We start from the raw sequence: 27,047 nt of genomic DNA, 5'->3' as shown, positions 1-27,047 counted from the left end.
CCGACCGACCTTTGGAAATTCCAGGCCAGGCGCAGCGTGAGGTCAGCACGGCTACTCAGCAGTTCCTTTATGACTTCCTGTCTGCTCGGGGGGCTGATCCTCCACACTGATCCAGAACTACCTTCAATCATGGCCGTCACAATGTCCTCATAATTATACAGAGTTATAAACTGCATGGCCGCCTAAAAACAAGGAAGCACAGAGGAGAGCAGAGGCAGAAATGTCCAATCAAAAACACAGGAAATGGGTGGAAGACACACCTGAAGGGCACCTGTAAACCCTGACCCTGACCCAGTACCGCCTTCAGACCAAGCCGGTCCATCCAACCCCAGCTCATTCATTCCATTACAGTTTTCTAAGCGTCCAAAAGTCCATTTTTCTAAAGCGTCCAAAATGTTCAAGAGTGTTTCTAACTTTTATACATGTTTCTCTTTCTTGTTCTTCTAAGAGACATTGATGGACAACAAGGACAGCATATGTGTGGGCAGGTGTTTCTCCTGTAGGGGCACCGTTCACACCCTCTCCTGATGTCCTGCTGTCCTTGGACAGAGAAGCTGTGTTCTTTATTAAGTCTGTTGAGTGTTGGTATGCTCCTATATGTCCCTTCTGTCCTGGGACCCTTATGTCCCTGGACCCTTATGTCCCTGGACCCTTCTGTCCTGGACCCTCCTGTCCCTGGACCCTTTTGTCCTGGACCCTTCTGTCCCTGGACCCTTCTGTCCCTGGACCCTTTTGTCCTGGACCCTTCTGTCCCAGGACCCTTCTGTCTTGGACCCTCCTGTCCCTGGACCCTCCTGTCCCTGGACTCTTCCTGGACTCTTCTGTGATGGGACCCGTCTGTCCCGCGACCCTTCTGTCCCGCGACCCTTCTGTCCTGGACTCTTCTGTCCTGGGACCCTTCTGTCCCGCGACCCTTCTGTCCCGCGACCCTTCTGTCCTGGACTCTTCTGTCCTGGGACCCTTCTGTCCTGTGACCCTTCTGTCCTGGGACCCTTCTGTCCCTGGACCACTTTGTCCTGTACCCTTCTGTCCTGTACCCTTCCATCCTGTGACCCTTCTGTCCTGGGACCCTTCTGTCCCTGGACCCCTTTGTCCTGTACCCTTCTGTCCTGTACCCTTCCGTCCTGCGACCCTTCTGTCCTGTCCCCTCTGTCCTGCTGAAGATTTCTTCTGACATATTTAAGATAAACAGAATGAAATTTCCACACCCATGAAACCTCATTAAAGCTTAAAAAAATTGACTTTTTAACAATTAACAAACAGCTATTTTGGAACCCAATAAACTGGTTGTATGTGAAACGTTTATGGTTAGCTTTACACACAGTATTGAAAACAGACCACAATATCCAAAAATAAACCAAAAAGAAAGCTGGAATCAGTACAAACCGCATTGTTCCCAAACTTCTTTGTGAGTTGTTCATATTCAACCATTGTAAAGGGCTGGATGGACTGTTGCTGCACACTCATGGTGAAGAGGGGCTGCAGACACAGGAGGGGGGACGTTAGAGAAGGCTACAAGACCCCCCCCACACACACACACACATCCATGCACTATATGTATGTTAGATTAAATAGTTGTCAGTACACAACTAGTACCGGTATCGTTTCCATCATTGTTAAATGATGAGTCAGCAGTTTTTCCAGCCAGATGTGGCATCTTTTATCCACATCGCACTTTAACGAGCTGAATGAATTATTCTTCTACTTATGTGACCATGAAGGCGCTCCGGTTCATTCCAGTTCTGACTGGTTTTGGTGGGAGTTTAGACTGTTGTCTCCTACCTAGAGACCTACTGACCCCCCCAACAGCCATTCATGACACTTTTTGCCCTGTTTACCAGTGTTTTATGTAGAACTGTTGAGGTTTGGGTCAATAGTGCAGGACGTTAAGGTGGGAACCTTCAGGCAGCGGTGAAACTTTCCAAAAGACTAAAATAATCTGAGATTTATCATTTAAAAGCTGATATGTTGATATAGAAGTGCTTTGTCTTGGTTACCTCGTACCCTCCCAGCTTGATGGTGACGGTCACGTCGATGGGGTGGTTGACCACGCCCACCACCGATCTGACCAGCGAAATGAAAAGAAGAGGAAACCAAATGATGCAGATCAAGAAGAAAATGATCAGTCCTCCCATCCCATATTTGACTATTTTCTTCTTCTTCTGTCCTTTAGGCTGTGGGTATTTCTGCCGAGAGAGCAAATCAATCAGGATTATTACATTCTATAGAATTTGGAAGCTCAAAAGTTCAAGTTTGGTATTTTCTTTTCTTTTTTGTGTTAACCACCGTGAACAACCACTAATCTCTGGAGTTTATCCACATTCGTCATGAAAACAATTAACAACTTCTGCAAAAGACACCGGAAAAATATGGATTCTGCCTTCTTATCTTCTTATTGGTCCTGACGACAGCACTAAAATTCTGGAGGAACAAAGAAATGATGACTCAAACATCTGGAGGGTTTGGTCACCGATGAGGATATTCCACCCACATCTGGCACGGCCTAAATTTGTGATCTTCATAAACTGGAGCACAACGTTGGCGTCTGTCTGCTGAGCCGGGCTATGCTAGTCTAGTCCAGTTCTGTCCTGTCCCCCCATCCTGTCCCTGTCTTCCTTCCCTTCTCCTCCTCTCATGTGTCTCACTTGTCCTCCTACTGAAGCTCTGTCCAACTGCTTCTGGCTCACATGATTTAAATGTGCTGCTGTATTTTCCCTTCCTACCTTCTCTGTTTCACGGCTGCATTTAATGATAAAAATGTTGGCGTATATGTCCTCCACACACATCCAGTTTGACAGAGACAGAGTGGTGTCAGTCCAGACCCAGTCCATCACAGCCCGCAGCTCCACCAGGAAGGGCACCAGCCGAAACCTACACACACACACACACACACACACACACACACACACACACACACACACGAATCATTAGGAAATGATCTGTAAAGGAGGAGCACTTCCATACTCTTGGGGACCTCATGTTCTTACCCTTGGAAAAGGAACAGGTTGAGGTGGTTGTAATTCTTGGTGAGGAAGTTTCCCAGGATACGAGTCGGGTATCCACAGCGGATCTGGAGGGCCGACAGGCCGAAGTAAATACACTTGACAAAGTACCAGAGCTGAGCGACAAAGTTCTGATTGAACATCCTAAACAGAGAAGACACAAAATAAATCATTAGAATTGCAGCATTTCACAAAAACACAAGAATATGAGTAGAACAATCCGTGACAAGTACTGCAACATGAAATACATTTTGAAGCTTGATCTCACCTTTCTGTGACAGCCGGCAGGATAAAGAACATCCACAGGTGGATCCCAAACACCAGGATCACCTGGATGGACAGAACACCAACACGTTTGTATAAAGTAAATACAAAGTCCCAATAGGGATTAAAGACTTTACCTGCTTATATAAAATCTAGCAACCAAAAGTGCATCACATGGTGAACCAGGCTGACTCAGCAGAAATGATGCTCATCGTCTTAATATAAAGACCCAACCTGGAAGATGAGCTTTCCTAAGACAGCCTTGCGCAGGTACAACGCTCTGTCGATGATCATGGTGCTGAACTGGATGAGCAGCATCGCCAGAAAAGCCTCCGGGACCTGGTCGTCCGACAGCGTGGAGGCGATATCAGCGGCGGCGCTGTGTTTCTGCAGGGTCGGGGAGTGACATCATCACAGTAAACACCACTGGAACAACATGCAGAAGATCTGATTCCACTGAGCAGCGATCAAGCTGCTCAACACAGCTCACAGGTGTGTTGAGACTGAGAACGAAGTCAGAGACCTGCTGGCTACATAAACGGAACTGCTGGCTGAGGTGAAGATGAGAGGGCAGATGTTGCTACCGTAGTGGGCTCCTGTTAGTCAGGAAGTAGGTTCATTTGGTGGTGAGACATCTAGAGGGAGCAGAACCGTGTGGGTGGAAACAGCCAAAGGCCGTCTGTCATGGTGGCCCGCTATGAATAAAGACATTGGGTGGAAGGTTCTGGGCAACCAGTCAAGGCCTGGCCTGGACACACGGGCTGGGGGGGGGGGGGGGGGGGGTCCTGTCTCTACGCAGCCCAAACCCTCAAACGGGACACTCACTGTCTTGGGCCAACAAAGCTAACCGGACCGTCTTCAGACCCTTCCTCACCAAAGAGTTAGAACTCTAAGTTGCTCAAAGGATCCTGGGTGAACTCTGCTGTGTACTGGCCCGCTCTGCACATGATTGGGACAGAACATCTCACCACGCTGCAGCTAGCTTGTTTGCGCCAGCTTCACTGGCCACTACTACAAGGCTGGAGGAGCCATAATCAGTGGCCCCTGATCTGGTCCTGCACGCCAGGCCCTTCTTTACCGCAACAACAGTTTTTGTTAGATTACACAAACTGACGATGATCTCTCACCCCAAAAGCCCAAAATCCAAAGATGATGACGATGAAGTCGACGACGTCAGTGAGGAACATGAGTGCGTAGACGTCAGTGGGAGCCCGATACTCAGCACGGAGGATGCTCCCAAAGAAACATTTGGCTGGACGGTAAACTCTCTGAATCCTGGAGAAACAATGAAATGACGGTTTCAGAGCAGGAGATCAGGGCAAAGCTGCTGTAGAATACTCAATTTGCTACAAACCTCGGAAATATTCATGAATAAGTCATTGGATTCCAAACATTCAACCAGTAAAACATACGTTCCCGCGTACTGAATTCCTGCTCATGAGTGTCCTCGGAGGTGGACACGAACATCTTTCCTGCTTACCCGGAGACGAAGACGTGTTTGATCTTTTGTACTGTCGCCACCAATCTCTGACCTCCCGTTTCTCCCTTCGTCACTTTCTTTCTCTTTCTTGTTGGTGCTTTAGTGGCGTCAGTGGTGTCAGCAGGGGGCGCTACAGCAAGGGACAACCAAATCAGCGATGAGGATTTAACCACACACACCACAGAAACACCAGTGTGTGTGTGTGTGTGTGTGTGTGTGTACAGTTAGATGATAACTACCATAAAATCCTTTTAAATACATTTTGTGAATGTAAACATGGTGTTTGGTGAGTCTATAGGAGTGGATGCTGTGGGTTCCCACCCCTTCACAGTCCCACCGTACGTATAGAAGACACCAACCGTTGCTGCGTGGTCCTTTGGGATGTTGAATTTTCTTGCGAAAGCGGATAAAAGTGCTTTTCACTTCTTGTTTGGGGTCTTCTTCCGTTCTTGCTTCCTGCCAACTACCATCAGATTCCAACATGTCCTCTGGCACCGATGGAGGTTCCTGTCCATCTTCTGACCCGGTGGTTATTGGTTCCTTTGGAGCCGATTGTGGAATCTCAGCAGCAGCGCTGACATTTGAATCAGCTGACTCCACGTTGTCCTGCATTGATAAACTAGAAGTATTAAATCAAGCAGGGGACCTCATATCTCTACCTAGTCCATCATGTCCCCCACCAAGCACTTTATTAGGTCCAAACATCAGAACGGATTTAGGCCACTTTGAAAGTTTTTGCAAAGTTATTTTGGAAAGTGCTGATGTCCTGGAAGGTCTTACCAAAACCCATCGGGATAATCGGGCTACAGTTGGCTACTTTCAGCAGGATAATGCACCATATCAGCAAGCTGAGACCATATCAGGTGTTTTTTTTGTTGTTTTTTTTAAATGAGTTCACGACAGTTAAACATTCCACCGTCACCAAATCTGGATCTAAGAGAGCAACTTGGGACTGTGGTAGAATAAGAGAAAAAAGGAAAAGATCTGCAGCAACTTCTGTAAAAATGGAACAAAAGGGACCCTTGTTGAATCTACACCATGAAGAATTAATGCTGTTCTTAAGGCAAAAGGAGAAGGAGGAGAAGAGCAAGGGCTACCTAATGAAGTGGCCGGTGAGTGTGTAACACACAACATAAGAATCCTGGTACCTCGAACAACAGCCACTGACATCATAACATCTCATCTCATCTATACAACTTACTGGTGTAGGACTCTGCTCCTCTAAGGGTCCCTCGTGGTCCCACAGGCCATAACGCTGTACATGCAAAAAAAGAAAAAATCAAACATGCGAGCATGAACCTGCACTAGCAACAACTTTTGATTTTAGTGGACAGGCCTGCAGTTCGAGAAGGGACAACGTTTCTCCAAAGTGCAGACTTCAAATTAGGTTTAAATTAAGACTTAAACACAGACCTAAGATAAACAATTCACATCAAGCCTTTTCCTGGTTGTTGTCATATTGCTTCTTACATCCTGTAGCATATCAACCTTGTCTTGCTTAGTAGCACTGTATTAGCCTGAACTGACCTTGAGCAGGGACCTGTGGAAGAACAGTGCCAGTAGCTGAAGAAGATCATATCTGATGTAGTTGTCGGTCTTCTCGAGGCCCAGGATACGAGGTGGGAAGAACGGTTTATCATCATTCACTGCCATTTCATAGGCACTGTTCCAAGGAAAGAATCCAAACTGGAAAAAGTATTTTACAACCACCATAACCTGGAAAGGAGCAAAGCAGCACACAATCACTAGTGTTAAAGCCACTGTGTGCATGTGTTGTTTTGTTCATTAGTGGAGCTGTAAATCTTTAGAGCTTTTATGATTTTTGTACAGTTTTTGTTCCATTATGGAAAGAAATCCCTGAGTAAACGCATCAAAAGGCATATAACTGTTGTTTATTACACGCTCACCCTCACGTTAGAGAGAAAAAGAAGCTGTACTAACAACCATCTTTCAGTTATGGGAAAGCTGTTTTTTCTCCAGTCCCAATTAAATTCCGTGCTGTTTAAGTACATTTTTTCATCAGGCATCTTGAATAAGGGCCCAACAATGTACCACAGGGGTCTGGGCATCTCCAGGCTACTACTAAACCATGTGATTGAAAGTGCTGGGATTAGAACAAAGACAAAAGAGTACACGTACAAACAGCCACACCAAAACAAGTCGACTAAACTGCATGTAGAAAGTCAAGCCACCAAACCCTTTCTCCAGTCACCCAAGTGCCTTTCCTCAACTGTAGCCCCCTCACTGCTGCTACAGGATAAACTAAAAATGACCCAGGTCACACAGTTGTTTGAATTCTGACACCCATGAAACACTATTATTTGCAATATTATCTTCTCAATTGGAAATGTTTTCCTCATCTTTTGTCCAAATTTAGTTAGGTTAAAAGTGCTTCAGATAAAAGACAAACAGTTTAGGAAAAAGTTACATAATCAATTGTTCAATGGTTATTAAAGTTACATAATCAATTGTTCAATGGTTATTAAAGTTCTATAATCAACTGTTCACTGGTTATTGAAGTTATATCATCAATTGTTTAATGGTTATTGAAGTTACATCATCAATTGTTTAATGGTTATTAAAGTTACATAATCAATTGTTGAATGGTTATTGAAGTTATAACATTAAGTGTTATTGAAGTTACTTCAATAGCTCATTGTTATTAAAGTTACATAATCAATTGTTTAAAGGTTATTGAAGTTACATAATCAATTGTTCAATGCTAATTGAAGTTATATCATCAATAGTTCAATGGTTATTAAAGTTATAACATCAAATGTTTAATGGTTACTGAAGTTATAACATTAAGTGTTATTGAAGTTACATCATCAATTGTTCAATGGTTATTATCGTTACATCATCAATTGTTCAATGCTAATTTAAGTTATATCAATTGTTCAATGGTTATTATCGTTACATCATCAATTGTTCAATGCTAATTTAAGTTATATTAATTGTTCAACGGTTATTAAAGTTATATCATCAGTTGTTATTGAAGTTACATCATCAATTGTTCAATGGTTATTATCGTTATATCATCAATTGTTCAATGCTAATTTAAGTTATATCAATTGTTCAACGGTTATTAAAGTTATATCATCAGTTGTTATTGAAGTTACATCATCAATTGTTTGATGGTTATTAAAGTTAAATAATCAATTGTTGAATGGTTATTAAAGTTAAATAATCAATTGTTCAATGGTTACTGAAGTTATATCATCAATTGTTATTGAAGTTACTTCAATAGTTCAATGGTTGTTGTCACATCATCAGTAATTCCAACCTTTTTGTACATATGAGGTCCACTGTTTAACTTTTAAACGAATCCAAAAGCCCTCGGGACTCCTTTATGTTTGAAAAGCAACAATTATTATGCTAGCGTGTTGCAGACAGTGATGAACTGCGAATACTGTATGTTGATCCTGATGAATGTCACATCTGGCAAAAACCAGATGCAACATGGGGGTCAGAAAGATGACACATCAGCCACCCAGGTGTGCACCGTTGTCGTATCATCTTTTGGTCTTGTTCCTGGATTCACAGATCCTGGAAGTTGGCTCGGGACAGCATGGAAAAGGTTCTTAATGCTAATCCAATTTACAGTATGTTTTATATGTGGGTATTCTACCACCACAGCTTCATGATTCCTCTAAAACATTCCCAATACTGGAATGGAACAATCGACATTTGCCTTCCGACTAAAGTTGCCATTATTTAATTACATTTAGAAAGTGGATTGGATAGAATCTATGAGCACACGATCACATTTTAATGAAATAAAAACCTGCTCAACTGTAATCTGTCTGTTGTGCAATTTTTCTTGTTTTGTAGTTTAGGGAGGAAACTAAAAAAGAGGACTTGCATATTACCCTGTATATTCTGCACATCCACGCCTCCAGACACACATTTGTTGTAACGTTTCCATAAATTTTAACGTGGTATAAGAAAAGAATTTTGTGCATCTCTCCTAAACTGAATCAAAGCATCTTTATTTAACATTATTTTCGAGGTAAATTTGAGTTCCAGAAGAAACATAATGACTATTACAGATAAGTCACATGAAGGGGGGAAGTTATACCAAAAGTCTGATTATTTGGTGATAATGAATTCTTTGAGGATAACCACAAACTATTTAAGACCAGATTGGGAGGTTTTTAGGTGTGTAAAACACAAAATAAACACTAATCTTAGAGCTACTGTGGAGGGAAATAGATGATATTTTGATGGTGAGGCAACAAAGATCTGACTTCATCACTAGAATCTAAAACCTTTAAATAAAAGCAGAAACTGACTGATGGACAACAGGAAAGCCAAATATTGCAGGCTGCTCATACCTCTGTGTAGACAATAGCTGTCATCCAAAATCTCTTGGTTGGCCTCGGCACAGACAACATCGCCCAAAGGAAAACCAAGATGGGCAGAATGAGGGAGATGACCGAGGCAGTGACCATGTTGTTCAGCACGATGATTAAGTAACAGGCTACTTCTGAGTTGGCAGCCAGCAGGTTGTACAGGGCAAACAGCAGCTTCAGCAGACGATTCTGGCTTTTGAAGAATGATCTGCTGTCTTCCAGCTCCTCAATGAAGGACTCTCTGCGGTGAGAGATAGGGACGTCATGGCCGCGGCACAGAAAATGAACAATAATGAAGTTTATTTTTTTAAATCCAAAAACCTCATCTAAATCAGTCAGTTACCAGGAATCTTAGCAATAGAACAATTGGTGCACAGTGTAGCAGTTTGTCTTTCGACTGCTGTTGATGTTTTTGTTGATATTTTGGCCTTGGCCCACTCTCGAGTGGTTTCGATCCCACTGAACTGTCACCACTGTAAACCGGTGGTGCGGGAGCTTTTCATGTTTGAACCAGTTTCCCTAGACCGGCCCATGAACTGAGCACAGCTCCAAGCGTTAGTGCGTGTTGGTCCTGAAACCTGACAGGATAACTTGATTCTGGGAGAGTACAAGTATTCTTGTCTTGCTCACCCTTGCTTGCTCGTTTATTTTATGTACCTTTCTGCTGCTTTGATGTGCTTCACAAACAAAGTTGACGTTGAGTTCTTACCTGTCGTCCAGGAGCTCGCTGGCTGTTCTGTTGTGTCTTTGCTGTTTTGATGGGCAGACCAGCAGCTCCATGCTGCTGCTCTGGGCTTCTGGACTCCTGCTGATGGCACTTGCAGTGGGGGGCGACTGCTCTGTCAACTCCCCACTACATACCTCCAAGCAGCTGAAAAGGTCACACAAAGCCAGTTTAGCTCAACCTGTTGACGAGGACTTTAAACCCTTTGATCCAAATGTGCATTTGCATGCAGGAAACAAGCGTGTGTGCTCATGAAAGGGTTAATTGGTGATGACTAATGCAGGAGGAGTGTTCTCGGAGAACAAGCCCAACACTCTTTCTTCCTGAACCTACCTGTATCCTGCTGATTTTGCTGCTTCAGCTTCACCAAAGACCAGCTCCAGCCTGGAACTGTCCCTGTCTTCAGATAACTTCCCATTGGTTGACTCTGTTGTGTGATGCTGCCAGGAGGAGGACACGCCGGGTCAGCTCTTTAGTGGTGGTGGGTTCTCGTCAAACACAGTTGCTTGCTGAGGTACTCACCTGCTGTATCTTGTGTGTTATGAAGTAGCGTTCATTGCACAGAACGACAGACATTTCTCGGTACTGTTTGGTCAGCAGGTTTAACCACAGAGTCATCCCATCGACCATGGCCAAAACGATGGCCCACAAAAAATGCAGAAGATCTAAGATCCTCTGGACCATCTCACCGTGGGCTTCACACAAACACACAGGCAAAGACAAGAAAGGCGAAGTGGGTGACAATAACAATGACTCAGCGACGGCAGAATCCAGTAAAACCCTGACTGTTTTTTTCCATTTGAAGACAGTGACGGTGGTTCAGGACTAACCCTAACCCCAGAACCAGGGACTAACCCTAACCCCAGAACCAGGGACTAACCCTAACCCCAGAACGTGGGATGTTGTACCTCTGTTCACAGAAAGAGCTAAAGTCCCTCTGGTTTAGGCTTATAGTCAGCTATCTAAATAAACTGCTGTTGATATAATAAAAAAGAACTTAAAGATTGAGTGTGACTTCTTACCGTTGGATGAACAAACAAATGAATAGTAATAAATAAATCAACTTAGTGGTCAGAGCTGAAGCAGAAGGTTGGTGGCAAAAATGAACCTACCAGATGGCTTTTCCTCCTCCGGATTATCAGAATCCTCAAACCCATCACTGTTCCCACAGCCTAGACGTGCACACGCACAGACACACACAGTTTTTGTGAACATGAAATTGTTATAAACGTGTTATAAACATACAATAACCAGAACTGCAGCTAAATGTGACTCAAAGAGACTCATTTCCCATCATTCAGACAGGATGGACGGTCACTGTAGAGATAACGTGCACATATTCAGGCCCAATGTGGCTATTATTGTTGTTGTTGTTGATAATTTATCAACAACAATAGTGATAATGATAGTAATGCTAATGCTAATAATCATAGCAATGATACGTCTTGTTTTAAAGGCACCTTTCAGGTCAACTTCCATAGAACAGCAGAAAACCAAATCACAAGCAGCTGATTTGAGTTGGCTGTGACCGACTGAAGGTCTAAAAAGATGCTAGCAGCAGATACAACGCCCGACGGGACATCTCGTGACGCTTTCATAGCCCGAGATCTGACAGCTATTGAGCTACTGTTGCGCCCCCTCCCAGGAGGAGCATGAATGAAAGCCGCTCGCCAGAGGTGTGAAAGCAGAAATATCTGAATCTGCCACAGAGACAGGTGAGAGAAATGTGTCGGGAGAGGAGCAGAACCTGGAGTTTGTGTCTGAGATGGTGGCTGCAGACAGGATGAAGCCCAATAAAAGCATCAGACGTCACCCTGTTATCATTTGGGGGGGCAACGTGAACGATCTGGGAAGCACTGCAGGTATGAGGAACCATGGTGAAGACGACCTCACTCCTAATCACAACTAACCCCAACACTAACCTTAACCAAATGGAAAGTTTTGTTTTGTCAGTCAAGTCGAAACCCAAAGATATCACAATCTTTTACCTGTTGTGTTTTGTGAGTCCTTTTCTGGTTTCTTAGTCCTTAGATGTCTTTGCAGACTCTGACGTTCTCTGAGAGCTGTTTTCACGCTGCTCACCCATGTTTGGTACGCTAGCTGTAAAAAAAGAAACGAAAATATACATAAATATACTGTGTGTGTGTGTCTGTGTCGAACACGTGCGTATTTATTGTGTCTCACCTGACATGCCGTCTGTTTTGGAGGCTTCTGTTCTTCAGACTGTAACTCTTCTTCATCTTCACTTTCGGATTCAAAAAGGTAATAATCTCCTGCGTGGCGGGCTGCAGGTGAGAGTCAGAAATGTCTTGTTGTCATGATGTCATGTGGGAGAGAAAGATGTTTGTCACACCTGTGGCATGGTCCCACCAGGGGTGATACCCCTTATTCTTCCTCAACTTCTTGTCCATGTGGGGGTCTGTGAGAAGAACATTTATAAATATAGATACCTAAGGTACATACCACAAAAACAATGATATAAACTTCATGATTAGAGATAGGCAAAAAGGAGTCATACCGGCTCCAATGTCACCTGTGTCAACAAGTTCTGCTTCAGGTGTGGAGTGACCCGGGCAACCTGCAGCAGACGAATAAGGGATATGATAGAGATAGCGATAGAGATAGATAGATAGATAGATAGAGATAAGGGATTGTTGGGATTCTACGATGCCAGGGGGGACGTGCAACGATGTGGGAATTCTTTGAAACGTCTACTCTAAAACGCAGCTCGGTGGCCCAGCAACTGCTGCCACCATCAGGGACTGAGGAGAACCACACCGGATCAGGGGGGACACGTCATCATCCCAGCCTTAGTGGGGCTGAAGAGCAACTTGCATCTGAGAAGAAAGATCTTCACCAAGGAACCCTGGAACCCCTGCAGGCACCTACCCTAATATCCTTTAGCACATATTACGGGTGCAACACTGAGGACAGTTGCCACTGAGACGTGGACGCTAACATATCTGGCACTCTTTGGGGCATTGACCTACGTGCCCGTGAGGTTGACTTGTGCACGAGCTCCCTGCCAGGTGTTGGTCATGTCCAGCCCATCATATTTATGATCTTTTCCAGGACACCTGCCGCTGTTTTGCAGCCGATTGCTGGAGGCTGCTGTGACCATGACCCGTTCTTTCTTGATTAAAGTACTGGTCATGCTCGGGCTATGACCTTAAGAAGATAAAATTCAGTTCCAGTTGTCTTAATATGTGGAGAATGTCCACATTTTCAACACTGTCAAGTTTTAAAATCTTGTAAATTTGATTAAAATTGCTTTGTTTTGGCTTCAGCATTATTAATTAAAAAACCTCTGCTATGCCCTGATTGAGATGTAATTAATTAATATCTCAAACACAATCAAGAAGCATCTCAGGTGGCCTCATATCTTCAGTCATGTAGAGCAGAGTATCATCAGCATAATGCCTGATGCCTCCTGAGGATGTCACCAAATGGGAATATTTAGAAATTAAAAGAAAGGGGCCTAAAATTAAACCTTGGGGGACCACATTGATCTACACTACCAAAGCAGCAATTGTAGATAATTGTTCAGATTTTTTTTTAAATCTGAGCTACTCTTCTTCAGAAAGGGTCTCACCACTGCTGTTTAGAAGTTAGCAGAGACGACTCCAGTCTGGGTTAGATTAAATTAGATTAGATTAGATCTAATGGCATCAATTTTACCTTTGAATTGGTCTACAAAGTGCTGACAGAGTGACATCTGGGCTGGAGAGGACTGACCAACATCCAGTTTACTGTTTAAATCATTGACCAATACATCACCCACGCAGCGACAAAAGGAGGAGGGGCAGGAAAGTCTCCTCATGGTTCTCACGGGGGCAACTAAAGCCAGTGGCAGCGTGGCTGTGAGACAGGACTGAGGCAGCGCCAGAGGACACATCGAACAACAAAGTTCACTAAATCAGCAGTTATCTTCATCTTCATCATCATCATTATTATTATTTGGATGTAAGTGGGGTGAAAGAGTGAGGGCAGGTAGGCGGGGTTGACACAGGGGGAGGTCCAGTGGGCTGCGTCCATGTGCATGATTGGCTTCCTGACACACCCACTCCTCTATACCATCCTAGCAACGTTGCCATGGTTACTGAATATTACCTGCCGGTAATTAGCTGAACAAAGAGTTTAGCTAGACCCCATCAGCTTAAAAAGGGTCGGTCAGATCCTAAACAAACTAAAATTGTCAATAAGACCGATATCATGAATTTTACAAGTCAGGTATTGAGGACGGGGATGAGGCTAAAAGACCCAGTGCCCCCCTCCATGGGACCAGGAGGGGGCGCTGCTAAAAACAAGCTTCTTAATTGTGTGTAGTCCTCCCTGGAGCCTGAGCTCCACCTGCTACTAACCGAGGGACTGTTTTCTGGGTGTAGCCATCTTGCTGTAGTGGCATGTGCTTTCACATGACTGAATTTCTCTAGTTTATGACTGAAAGTAGCATCTACCTGCTCAAAAGTTGTTCACAGGAGACTATAAGGACCTACTGGCGGCTGGGGCTGAGGAGGAGGGATAGTGGGAGGGACCAGAGTGGGTTGAACATGCTAAACCCCTGAACCTGTTCAAGCTGTGAATACAGTTGCTATTGGCACATCGTGGAACACTGAGCCACAAACTTCATTGGGCCTAAAAGTGCTGCGATTCCACTCAGAAGCTGCCACTCCGAACATTTCATCTACACATTTAGAGTATTAATGTGTGTGGTTTGTGCACGACTATGCACAGTCACTGGTGTCTCTGCGGGCCATCGTTAGCCATACCAGCAGTGTCGGGTTCTGAGGACTCGTCGCTTCCTCTCAGTCCAGCTCTGTACTTCTTCTGTCTGCAACGAATTCTCTGCATTCTGAAAACATTTAAGAAGACAAAAAAGGTCATTTTTACTTTGTATTTGAAACAACAATTGTTACACAGTAATCCAGCACTAGTTTGATGTTACTCGTCAGTTCATTTCCACCAAATTTAAGCCATAGAATTAGACGTATATTAGGAAACACTCAACATTATCTTTTTACTACATTATTCACTTTGTTCTTGTGACCTACACATTTGAATATGTAACTATTTTTTAAAATGTAACAACTCTTACACATAACAAAGTTGATGCTAATGAAGCTAATAGATGACTCCTGAAATATAACAAACTATAAGTTAAGCTCAATAAAATGATATACCATTTTGTAAAGTGAATTTGATTGTTTTTCAGCATTGAGGCTATATTTTGCGGGCCTTAGCTAAACCAGCCAGTGGTGATAAGTGCTTCCTCTCCACATTGAGGTCACAGCCTGTGGCCACGACTGGGGTGACCTTTTTCAGATTTACAGTTGCTGGTCTTCATCATAGCTGGTCCACTCTTGGGTACTAATTCTAATGGTCCAGGTTTCTATTTCAGCCCAAACACAATAAGTTGCTGCACAATTGCAATGCAAAGCTGTCTTTGTTACTTTGAACACTTACGATCTTTTGAGCTGAGACAGCGATTTCTCCTCAGCTTGTTGGTAGATATTCGTGTTCTTCACAATACTGGCTTTGAAGAGTTCAAACCCCCTGGATCAGGAAACAGAGCTTTTATTAGACTCGACACACGCAACAAGAAACTACACAATTATTACAGACAGAATGATGCTGAAACCAGGAAAGATACGAGAGGTTGAATTTTCTGCTATCTTTCTATGTCAAGAAAATAATATATAAAATTGGAAAAGTGAATTTGGTGCTAGCTGCCAATATATATTTATATATTTATGTGTGTGTTTATTGGAAAAGCATTTCTAGCTTTAATTAAAATTAAATATATCAAACGATATAAAACATCCACTCTTGCTGTTTCTAAACATCAAATTTTTTAATGTCACTAGCTCTTGTTAAAATTATTGCAACTACATAAAGTGTAATGTACAAATAATAAATAAGTATAGCATATATATTAAAAAACGAATATATTCCGGATAATAAATATAACTGTATGTAGTAGAGATGGTGGTTGGTTGAACCCTTGGAGGAAAACCACACAGCTCTGGTACCCAGTCACTAAAGATCAAAGCTGGGAAATATAATGGATCCCATAAAAATGAACAATTCATTCGTTGTTTTATGGCAGATTAAACACACAAGTAATCCATGTTTTACCTGGAGGCTTGTTTAGCAGAAGCCTGTAGCTCAGCGACAACATGTAGGAAGTAGAAACTGAGAAAGACCCTCCTCTGAAGCAAGAGGAAGAAGAAGCAGATACTGTCCCAGAGAATCCCGGCCTCTCCCACTGGGAGACTGCAGTTCTTGTCATTCACTGCTTTTGCTGTCAGATTAAAGACACACACACACACAAATTTCAACACACATTTTATGGGCTACAACAGTCATCTTTTAGTTGAATGGAAACTCTTTGCTGGGGCAGGCTGGTCTTGGAATGCGTTCATCTCTTTCACAGAACGGAAATTAAAGACGCAACGTTTTGTCAGTTGGTCCAACACAGATTGTATGGGACATGTTCCAACACCCAGCAGACGCTGGGGCACCGTGGACCCAACTGGGACACTCTGGACCCAACTGGGGCACCGTGGACCCAACTGGGACACTGTGGACCCAACCGGGGCACTGTGGACCCAACTGGGACACCGTGGACCCAACTGGGGCACCGTGGACCCAACTGAGACCACAGAGTGAGCCTCCGAAGGTGCTTTCACATCCAAACAATATAATTGAACAGAAGTATGTGCTGCTGACCAACTGGCTGCAGCACAGATACCCCTCACAGATAACCCTTCAAACCCTTTCATCAGTCCACAGTATCTTATTCCAAAATGATATTGGCTTGTCCAAATGTTCTTGCGCATCCCTCAGGCGACTCAGTTTGTGGCGACTGTAAAGAAAAGGCTCCTTCTGCATCACTCTTCTGTGCAGCCCTTCCTTGTGCAAATTGTGCTGCATCGTTGACCGATGCACAGCGACGCCGTCTGCAGCAAGATATCCTTGCAAGTCTTTGGAGGTGGTCTGTGGGTTGTTTTTAACCATTCTGACCATGTGAAATCTTTTGGACATCTTTTTGGAACCTTCCCCTAAACCATAATGCTGGATAATCTTGGTTTTGAGCTCATCAGAAAGTTGTTTTGAGGCTCCCATGTTGCAGCTCTTCAGAGCAGAGTCAAACAGAATGAGAACTGGCTTTTGGCCACCTTAAATACCTTTTGTCATCAAGTTCAAGGCTTAACGAGCTCACCAAACCTACTTTGTGTGTCCAATTATCTTGTGATGATTAGTTCCAGGCCATCAAAGCAACAAAATGACAAGGGCGCCCACATTTTTGCACAGCCTATTTTTTACATTTGATTTAATTTCATACAATGAATACTTAATCTGTGTTTGGAAATCAAGCTAACACTTGGCTCTTATGGGCAAATGAAGGACATGCCACCAAGAAAATGTTGTGTGAAGTCAGAGTCCATTGTTACACACCCTCAGAGGGGGTGCCCAAACTTTCTCATACCACTGTATCTCTAGCCGCCATGATCCAGCAGGGAAGCCTCCGCCTGCCCCTGGCTGGATTAGCAAACCAAACAACTAGTCACATAGACCCACACCTTGGGTTTGGTCTACATAAATATATACTCACAAGGCAAAAAATGAAACCTCCTCTGAAACAAAGGGAGAAGTTTAAACGGCAAGGACGTTTCGGCTGTGGCCATAACTTGAGGCAATATATCCCATTTAGATAAAGTATAACCTTAAATCTATCTGGAGTGAACTGGGTACAAGTGGGATACATGGACAAAGCACGAAGGTTGCTCACTGGCTTAGCAGAAATCAAAGTGAGAAGTCTTCTATGAAAGAAACCTCAAAGGGAACAAAGCCTCAAAATCCCATGTGGGAACACAGGGTTTAGTTCCAGGTCACAGCCTGTGGACTCCTTCCAGGAAGCACACGGTAAGATGTTTAGTGCCTGGCTTCACGCCACTGAAACTGTCACGACAGCAGATATGGCTGCCAAAAAGACTTTAATGGTAAAAAAGGGAGAGCCCTGTCCAGCAGCTACTAAAGGAATGTTAACACATCCAAAATCATTCCCACTGAGGCGCGAGAATATTTCTGTCCTCATCCCACTCTTCAAATGCTTAAAAGACCCTAATAAATGATGTCCTTGTACTCTGGATCATGGCCACCGCAGGTGGGAGCTGACCCACAGCTAAGTTGGGCCTCTTAACATGTTACAGGGAACTACCAAAAGGAGAGGAACAAAAATGGGTATGGATCTAAACATATATTGTGGGTCAGCAAAGCACTTACGGTCATAGTATCCATTGACTGTGCAAACCAGGCTGAAGAGTTGAATCACCCAACAGAAGCCATTCTGCATCGCAGAAACAAACACGCACGCCAGAATCTGGAACAACAGCGGCGAATGCATCGTTACCTCCCCATTATCACAGCATCATCATTAACAAGTGCATATTAACGGGTGTCAGAATTTCAGCAGGGAAAAATGTTGCACAGAAATGTAAACCAGGGCAGAGAAGAGTGTATGTGTTATAGTGCTTAACATTATTGGCTGTTTAGGGTCCAAACCAATCAAAGCTAAGCCTGTTGGACTGTAAAGGCTGGAAGTAGAACTGATTTGGGAAACCTCTGTTGTCTTTATATCATACTTACTGATAACATATTTTTGGATATAATGACTGCCACATTATAGATGATGAGACAGTCCCACAGGTTGAGACGGGTCCTGCAGGGCTTGACCAAGAAATGAGTCCCGAACAGAAGGAAAAAAAAACAGGCCAGGAGGTATCCAAGCCCAAACACCGAGATTCTGGTTGCTCCAGTAATGAAGACCACTGACAGCACAAACCAGAACAAGTGTCGAAACACCAGAACTTTAGCCATGTCCAGGTAACTCCTGCAGAAGATCAAGGGAAGAGACACATAGTCAGGCCATTTCATAGCTTCATAACAGCGATTACATGTGTAAAAACCTTCTTATACTACTAATGCTACTTCCAAAATACCTGCAGTTGATGAAATTTGCTGCCGGATTACAGAGTCGACCGTCCACGTGTTCTGGGTCATCTACGTTCTCTCCTGCCAGAACCGTCCACTCCCTTGTGCGCTCACACTCAAACACCTTCCACTGCTGGGACGCACACATCAGCAACACAAAATCCGCTGTTGACACAGAAATGAGAATGATACAACGAGATGATCTCTACCACCACCGAGGCACCTGGCAAACTATATAACTCGTGATCAAAACAATCCTGTCAGACCTCCAGGGCCAGACCCAGGTTACTGGCCCAGGAGGCGTTCAGAAGGCAGCGTCAACATGGTTTTGCCTTCGTACCCACCAGCCTTTGGGACTTTCATCTGCCCGTCCTCTCGCTAAGATTCCAATATTCATTTCTTTAGATATTACTACATAACAAGACAGGTAAGCCCAATGGGGCAAAAGCATCCGTATCCCTGTAACAGCAGGGACACGGATGCCTCCTTGATGAGATCCAAGCACATATTCAGGGTTGGCATGACAACTGTGAGACCTTCAAACATACCGATGAGGTTTCTGGAGTTAGGTACTGTGTAAAAGTCGGGCAGATAGATCCATTTTATAAGAGCTGAGTTGATCAGGACTGGAGTCTTCCATCTCCATGGGTACTCTACAGACAGACAAAGACAGATACAACAAACTCAGTACACTCCTGGGCTCAGGTGTCCATCTTAATGCCAGTGTCTAAAAATGTCTGTATTTGTGAGTGACTAAATTACTTAACAGTCAAATTCATCTAGAACCTGGTGGATATTGTTAGAGATGATCTTGATGGTACTCACCTATGCACAGAGCGGGTGGTATGCCTAAACACAGCAGATACTGGTAGATCATGAAGACAGACAGGAAGACACAATAGCTGGGCCAGACCCTGGCAATAGCTGCCCGCCGGCGCTTCGACAAGATGACCACCAGCCAACAGCCGTGGATTATCATTAAGAAGTTCATCCTCTGGCCAATCACATTCACCATCATCAGGAAACAAATCTGCGGATAAAGAGTCGGTGTTGGGGTTCCTCATCTGACTGGACCTACATTTAGTGCTCCAGACCATCATCATGGTGGTTGGTGTCATCATCATATACCTCTAATCCAAACTTGTAAAAGGTGTAGTTAAGCAGGTACTTGAGGCAGGGGATGAGGCCCTGGTCCAGAGTGTCCCTTGTGGCGGTGGCAAACAGAGTTGGGATGGTAGGAGGAGACTTTTGGAGCTGGCGGTAGTGGTGAGCTTGGTGACGGTAGACTGTAGCCTCGAACACCAGCATCATCAGCAATAACAGGTGACTCTGTTGGAAAGCAAGAGGTTCTGTTTCCATCATAAACCAATAGAAGATCAGATACATGATCCTGAAGGTGCACCCCTGGAGCACCCCCTCCAGCTATGGAGAGAATCACAATGAATTTGACCACTGACATCAAACACAACTGGCACATTAAATATTGGAGGAATTTTCATTTTAGTTGCTTTAATTTTAATTCCAATAGATCATAGAGGAAATTCTGATCCTCAGAGCTCCGCCAGAGCAGGAGCAGCCCTCTCCCATCAAAAAGCTCTTGAAGACACAGGTCTTCTGAGAGCTCCTGCTCTCCTCTCTCCTGATCCCTCTTCTCTCCCTCTCTGCAGCTCTGCTCTGGTAGTTGGTAGTTTAGGACTGTAAGCTCGCAGTAATGGCTTGATTGTGTCTCTCCTAAGTAACTTTAGACGACAGCGTCGGATAAATGACTGCAATGTAAAAGGTAAACGATCGAGAGGCGTCAGATCTGAAAATGTAGACAGCCGCCTCAAAAACATAATTTCATACTAAATGAAAATGTTGTCTGAGCAAAAGGAAGAGCAGATGAAATGAGTCCTTCTCTTTTGTTCACTTTAATACGCGCTATATCCACCCTTTGTTCTCGTGTTTTGGTTGGATGGATGATGGATGGTTGGATGGATGGATAAAAGGTGGATGGATGAATGGTGGACGGATGGTGGACAGAGGGTGTCACACTCTGTTCCAGCCCATGGACTCAGTTCTTTTCCACTGCCCTGCTCACACCAGACCCTCTGATCACCATACCTGCTCTCAGTCATTGATCACACACCTGCTCTCACTCATCAATCAGTTCACCTACCAGTATATATTCTCCAGCCTCACACTCACTCGGTGCCAGATTGTTCTCTGCAATGCAAGACCTTCCAGCGTTTACCTGCCTGTCTTCCCAGAATTGACCCTGCCTGTGTACGACCTGCCTGTTCTGCCTGACCCCTGGTAAATTAACCCTGTCTTCTGTTTTGACCACGAGCTCAGCCAGTCTCCCTCTGGATTGTTTGCCTGATTCTGCCTGCCTCGACCAAGTCCACTGCCCCGCTCTCGAACTGTCCGTTGTTTGCCAGATTGCAGTTAATAAACCTGTTAACTGATCATCAGTTCTTTGCCTGTTGTGTACTGCACTTGGGTCCATACCATACCCGTCACAGATGGAGGACAGGCAGGGACAGACGGCTCTTGGACAGGGTCGTGGGTGCACTTACCTGGCTGTATCCCAGGATGGTGGCGTCCTTCCTGATACCGAACCATCTCGCAGGGTCCACCGGCTCTTTATATAGAGAAGAGTCTAATATCTCCTCTGGTGAAAGGTTCGTTTCATTTGATAAAGGCTATGAGAAGGAGAGAACAAACTTTAACATCAAAGCCATCAAAGCAGCCGTTATAAAGTCCGTTAAACAATATCACTTTTATCACAACTGTTCGGTATTCATGTCCTCCTGCGTTCCGGTCAACTTTGATGTGTTGGGTTTAAAGGAAATGCTTCTAAAAACTGGACAGTTCATCCGCTCCAGACACGTAAAGCGTGCACAGTTTAGCGTGTGTGTGCATGTGTCTGACTTACCTTGGTGCAGTTACTGGAGTACTCTACGGGGTTGACAACACTGAGCTGGTACAGCATTTTACACACGATGATGACACAGACCCAGACTGTGGACAGACAGGAAGTCATGGGCCTGAAGGCGCTGTAGGGCATCGCCAGGGTCCACAAGACCACCAGGACCAGGTTCATCAATGATGGCTGCAAACAGTGCAGACATTGGTCATAAAGGTCAGAGTTAGAGATTCTTCTTGACTGCATCTGAGCACAGTAAGGATCCGTCAGAAGGCCGATGTAGACGTGGAAGAAGCTAAACACCCCTTGAGGTTCTGGCCTGGAAATCTCAGTAAAAGATGGACATCACATATCAAAAAATGAGCCAGGCAAGAACCAAAGGCTGTCAAGAGTGGGCTACTGTACCTCTTCAAGGGCCACCCACACAGCGAACAGGGCCACCATCTTTGCAATGTGGAGCTCCAGAAGCCTCCAGACAAACTCTTGAACTTTAGTGAGAGTGTCAGAGAACCGTCTGGACAGAACCAGTAACCTGTCCATTACCAGACCCCACTTACTGGGCGTGAGCTCCACTAAAGGACAGGGAAGACAGAAACACAGCTGCTGATTTAGAAGTGTAAAAAAGAGAAGTGACCTTGGATTTACCTTCATCATCAGAATCCTCATTGCTAACAACCAGTTCCTCCTCTTCATCATCGGAGTGAGGAAGCTCCGTCCTTAAAAACTTCTTCTCCTTCCTGATGGAAGTTAGATACACGAGTAAATACATAATGAACAATCCATCATTTGCTAAAAGTGAGAGCGGCTGTCAACGTCGGCATTCCAAACTCTTTGTAGGGATTCGTAACCTGTAGGAAAGGATGGAGATACAGACAATAACTCCATTGGGCCTGTTGGGGAATCAGCAGGTGGTCCACAACTTCTCATCCATTCACTTTTCAGTAATAACAGAATGGAGTGCTGCCTAATTTTAGAGGTAAAGACTCCATCCAGGAGCTGGGTCACTCCGGGAAGGATGCACCTGTACCTTGGTAACGGCGTAACGTCCTCTAGGTCGGTGATTCGCATGAAGGGTTTGTGGAAGTAGTGCAGCTGCAGAATACAGGCCAGCAGGAAGAAGCCCGGAATCAGAATGCTGGTGAAGAGTTCCGATAGAGCAAACGTCTCCAAACCAATAGCTTCTAACCTGCAAGCAGGTGGGAGAGAACACCACCAATGACAGTGGGCACCACCAACATCGTGATAGTAGCTACTGCATCAGCACTCGGTCTGATGAGAGTCCTGTTTGATCCTCGACAAACTTACTGTTGTTCCGTGAAACCAGTAAAGTTTCTCCAGTATCCAGGGAAGTCTTCAAACTGGTACGTGTAGATGGAGATGAGCACCAGCATGGTGTAGGCCACGACAAGCCACCAGAAAAGCTTCAACAGACGCCTCCATAGAGAGTAACAGACCTAAGATTAGAATGTCAGCAACCATTAGCACCTCACTTTAAAGTTTGAGCTTCATTTGAACAATAATTATTTCACAGTTTGTGTATTCGAGGTCGTCTGAAATCTCGTTCCTTCCCTAGAAAAAGGTTAAAACCCCCAAAGACTTTAGCTATGGTCTGTCGTCTTTCATTTCTGTTGCCCAGTTTCCAAAGTTGTGTCTTGATAAGAGAATTATTGAGATGAGCATGAAGGGACGCCACATGCAAATGTTCCTTTGGTACAGGTGTCCTCCACCCACCAGTCCTACCTGATACAGACAGAGGCAGATCAAGAACATCAGCATGTAGACAATCTTGTATCCAACAAGTTTCCCAGCAAACGACACCATGATGAACATTCCTCCGCACACAAAGATCCAATATTTGGCATAGCAGCTCATCACCAGGGCTCCCACAACCTTCAGCACCGGTTCCTTCTCACCTTTCTCCTCTGAAGACATGAAGACAGCAGTAGTGTTATTGTGTTACTAGGGTAAATTAATAAACGTGCTTTTATGAGGAAGTTCTTCCAACTTCTGGTGACTCTTTTCCTCTGAGGATACAAAGTGTTTGAGATTTGGTGGAATCTTTGATGTACAGCTGACCTGTCCGGACATCTTCTAGAGGTGTGACCACTTTTCTCTTCTTGCTGAAGTTCTCCTTCACTGACTGACGTACGAGCAGCCAGAATGTCAGAGTGAAGAGAACCTGTAGACAAAGACGGACATTTGAAGAAACCCTTAAACTGATGCACTTCATGAAGAGCAGAAAGAACCATCCCTGAGTGAAGACAGGAAGTGGCATCGATTCCAGGATGTTTGAGGATTTCTCCATAATCATGGGCCATTCTTCATTTAGAGAGTTCTTTAAACCTCTGAAAGTCCATTAGCTGAGGTATTACCTGAGGTATTAGCTGAAGTATTAGCTGAGGTATTAGCTGAAGTATTAGCTTGGTCTGAGGTTGGAGCTTCATTTTAAAGCTGAATGTTTGGACAGACTGTAATTGACAAGCACATGAGGTCAAGACTCCTAAAAATCTCCACCACAGAAAACGGTGTCCAAGCCATCAGCAACGCTACAGCAGGACGAGTGAAGAGTGGTTATAACCTGATGTAGCGAGGTTAACAGTCATGTGCTGAGAGGTGAGAGATGAGGAACTCAGGAATTCACCTGAGCCCCACCCTGTGGTGGCCCTGCTGCATACAACTTTAGCTTTCTTCACATCTCAATCCAACATTGATGAAAGAGACAAAGACACATTTTCTGGAACTTTAATCATGTGAGACAAAGACGTCTTTGAGATGTCCACCATGTGTCACAATGCTAAAAAAGGGTTACTTAAAGAAACATGTGGAATATAAAAGTACTCTTTATCCCGTCTTACCATAGCTCCCAGCCTGAGACAGGGGTACTTGGCTCTATCTAGTCCCAGCTGGTTGAGTCTCATGGTTCCTAGTGTGGTGGGTAATTCAGGCTGGAGCTCAATAGCCCAGATGTACTGCAGACAGCAAAGAGCCAGACCATAAAGCAGGATGAACGGGGAACACAAGGTGGCGGCTTGACGCCTGCGAGAGAACACAATGAGAGATATTAAAACTGTAAATAACCATCAGCAGCATCATCCTCAACAATCCAGGGGGGCTCAACCAAGCTATCTGGGCTGCCTGTTGGAAAGTCGAGGGGCCCCGGCTCCAAAGAGCCGTCACCTTTAACCTCTGACCTCCACTTTGGAACACCCGGAGGGGCCGTATTAAAGACGACCACGTAGTTTAAAGGAGGATGTCGTCAGATGTCATAAACCAGAGGCAAATTCTACTTAAGCAAAGATGCTTAAGTAGAATTTTGAGAACAACTCAATTAAGCTGCGATAACGACCTCCCCTCCAGCAGCTCCAGCAGATCGCTGCCTCCCTCTGTGACCTCCTCTGTCGAGGAAAAGGTTTATACTGCTGCTGTGGACCTGCTGCAGGTTTATACTGCTGCTGTGGACCTGCAGGAGGTTTATACTGCTGCTGTGGACCTGCAGGAGGTTTAGGCTGCTGCTGTGGACCTGCTACAGGTTTATACTGCTGCTGTGGACCTGCAGGAGGTTTATACTGCTGCTGTGGACCTGCAGGAGGTTGACCAGTGTGGGACAAGCGAATAATAAAAAATAAAATGTAAATATTCCCGAGTGTGAGCTGATCATATAAACGATCAATACAGTTCAAATACTTTGATCCGCTCCGACAGCAACAGCAGCTCCAGGCTGCAGAGAGCTGAGGTTGGTCAATGTGGGAGAACCTTGGAGGAGTTTTCCGGTCTAACAGAGGCCCCTTCAGCAAGGTGATCAAATAATCCTAAAATCCAGATGGATCTAAGTCTTTTTATTCGGTAATAAAGCGGTAATGAAACAACAGATGCCAACGAGGCTAACGTAATAAGATTAGAGAACCTGAGCTAGCGTTAGTGACCTTCACCTTGGTGCACCATGAGCAATATTAGCAGGAGTACCTTGTGCGCAGGATCCAGATGAGACAAGCCCACAGTAGTAGCACAAAAGTCAGCCAGCTGTGGTACATGATGCTCCACACCTTCACAACAGGGAAGCACAGACCTTTTAGTGTCAGTAGGGCTCCAGTGGTCTGTGATGCTGGTCCTTACCATCATGGCGATGAGAGCACAGACGTAGCTCTGCTGCATGATCACCCTCCCCAGCAGACTGAAGGGGCTCTCCCTGGGTGGGTGACAGGAGCCTCCTGTCAAGAACAACGACACCATGACGAGACTGTCCCACTCACTGAGCGACTCTCTCCAAAACTTCTGTGTGTGGTGTCGAGAACGACGAGTGAGGAGCAGAACAATAACAACTAGATGTTCCTCTATAATCCAGTAAACCACTAAAGTCCCAGTGATGACCTGGCCTGAGCGGAGACACCTGCTGACGTCACAGTGAATGTTGAGAGAGGAACCCTGGTCTACATGTCAGCAACTCAAAAAGGTTCTCTAACACCACTGTTGAGGGGCCCACATCCATCCACAACCACAAGCAGAGCTGTGGCTCTGCTAGAACTTGGTGTGCTGTCTCACCACATTTAAGTTCCTGCACGGACATTTGGGGCAATAATTAGAAATCTGCTGTTGGAGAGAAGATCTAAGAGGTCAAACTTGCTTCAACACCGTCACCGTGTGTCGGGTGAGACGCTTTGATGCAGAGGAACCGACACGAATGCTGCTGGACCTTCTGCAGAAGCACAATAAAACCTCAAGAGAACTTCTGCAGCCTTTTAAAGACCTTTTTAAATTGGGGGATGAAGCTCCCAAACTGCTGGCAAGGGACTTAAAATGCGACACAATGACGTGAATCACACATTTCTCCAGTTGAAGTATCGTGCAGCTGTCAAGCACATGACCCAGAAGCTATAAAACGCCTCTTAAATGCACATCCAACTTTATCAGAAACAGACCAGAGCTCCTTCTGAAGGGAATCATCCATAGGAAGAACCATCAGTTCCCCAACCAGATGGGGTGTGTAACCATTTTTATGCTTTAAGTTTGCCAACATTTTAACGCCATTTCTACGAGGAGCAGAAGGTCGACACGTTAACGCTGACACGATGAGGCCACGTAAGAGGTGAAGAAGTCATGGGCTGGGGGGTGGACCTGTGTGTTGCACCTGTGTCAGGATGCAGAGTAAACAGCTGATGGCTGCACGAGGGTGACACAGGTGTGTTATTGGTGTCGCGTTAGTTATCCGACAGTACTATTGTCCGTCCACAAGGGGGCGCTCGGTGGACAGTTGTGGCGAAGAAGGCAGGAAGCCCAGAAGCTGCTATTAGCACGACTGTGGGTGAGGAGCGGAAGGAAAAGCTGC

The 27,047-nt window shown here is 44.8% G+C and overlaps 1 protein-coding gene across 1 annotated transcript in view; it reads right to left on the bottom strand.

The window, feature by feature from the left end:
• LOC101071632 (piezo-type mechanosensitive ion channel component 1) overlaps positions 1–27,047 on the bottom strand; it is a 43,458-nt gene that overhangs the window by 2,998 nt on the left and 13,413 nt on the right. The window contains exons 10-50 of the mRNA XM_029832472.1: positions 25,838–25,932; positions 25,688–25,767; positions 24,580–24,760; positions 23,801–23,903; positions 23,465–23,646; positions 23,030–23,178; positions 22,752–22,910; positions 22,370–22,461; positions 22,130–22,296; positions 21,734–21,910; positions 21,375–21,500; positions 19,945–20,145; positions 19,642–19,846; positions 19,365–19,469; positions 18,825–18,981; positions 18,472–18,715; positions 18,109–18,205; positions 15,958–16,123; positions 15,286–15,375; positions 14,592–14,674; positions 12,356–12,400; positions 12,176–12,241; positions 12,007–12,107; positions 11,811–11,922; positions 10,935–10,994; positions 10,345–10,517; positions 10,156–10,262; positions 9,808–9,969; positions 9,081–9,339; positions 6,274–6,462; positions 5,948–6,001; positions 5,106–5,352; positions 4,747–4,876; positions 4,394–4,541; positions 3,501–3,653; positions 3,271–3,332; positions 2,988–3,146; positions 2,724–2,871; positions 1,998–2,186; positions 1,387–1,479; positions 10–182 (exon numbers count right to left, since the gene is read on the bottom strand). Of these exons, the coding sequence (XP_029688332.1) occupies positions 10–182; positions 1,387–1,479; positions 1,998–2,186; positions 2,724–2,871; positions 2,988–3,146; positions 3,271–3,332; positions 3,501–3,653; positions 4,394–4,541; positions 4,747–4,876; positions 5,106–5,352; positions 5,948–6,001; positions 6,274–6,462; positions 9,081–9,339; positions 9,808–9,969; positions 10,156–10,262; positions 10,345–10,517; positions 10,935–10,994; positions 11,811–11,922; positions 12,007–12,107; positions 12,176–12,241; positions 12,356–12,400; positions 14,592–14,674; positions 15,286–15,375; positions 15,958–16,123; positions 18,109–18,205; positions 18,472–18,715; positions 18,825–18,981; positions 19,365–19,469; positions 19,642–19,846; positions 19,945–20,145; positions 21,375–21,500; positions 21,734–21,910; positions 22,130–22,296; positions 22,370–22,461; positions 22,752–22,910; positions 23,030–23,178; positions 23,465–23,646; positions 23,801–23,903; positions 24,580–24,760; positions 25,688–25,767; positions 25,838–25,932 (5,689 nt within the window). The remainder of the gene's footprint in view (positions 1–9; positions 183–1,386; positions 1,480–1,997; positions 2,187–2,723; positions 2,872–2,987; positions 3,147–3,270; positions 3,333–3,500; positions 3,654–4,393; positions 4,542–4,746; positions 4,877–5,105; positions 5,353–5,947; positions 6,002–6,273; positions 6,463–9,080; positions 9,340–9,807; positions 9,970–10,155; positions 10,263–10,344; positions 10,518–10,934; positions 10,995–11,810; positions 11,923–12,006; positions 12,108–12,175; positions 12,242–12,355; positions 12,401–14,591; positions 14,675–15,285; positions 15,376–15,957; positions 16,124–18,108; positions 18,206–18,471; positions 18,716–18,824; positions 18,982–19,364; positions 19,470–19,641; positions 19,847–19,944; positions 20,146–21,374; positions 21,501–21,733; positions 21,911–22,129; positions 22,297–22,369; positions 22,462–22,751; positions 22,911–23,029; positions 23,179–23,464; positions 23,647–23,800; positions 23,904–24,579; positions 24,761–25,687; positions 25,768–25,837; positions 25,933–27,047) is intronic.

Source organism: Takifugu rubripes, unplaced genomic scaffold (assembly GCF_901000725.2).
Source record: "Takifugu rubripes unplaced genomic scaffold, fTakRub1.2, whole genome shotgun sequence".
Classification (NCBI taxonomy): Eukaryota; Metazoa; Chordata; class Actinopteri; order Tetraodontiformes; family Tetraodontidae; genus Takifugu; species Takifugu rubripes.
This window is presented reverse-complemented; position numbering and strand designations above follow the sequence as displayed.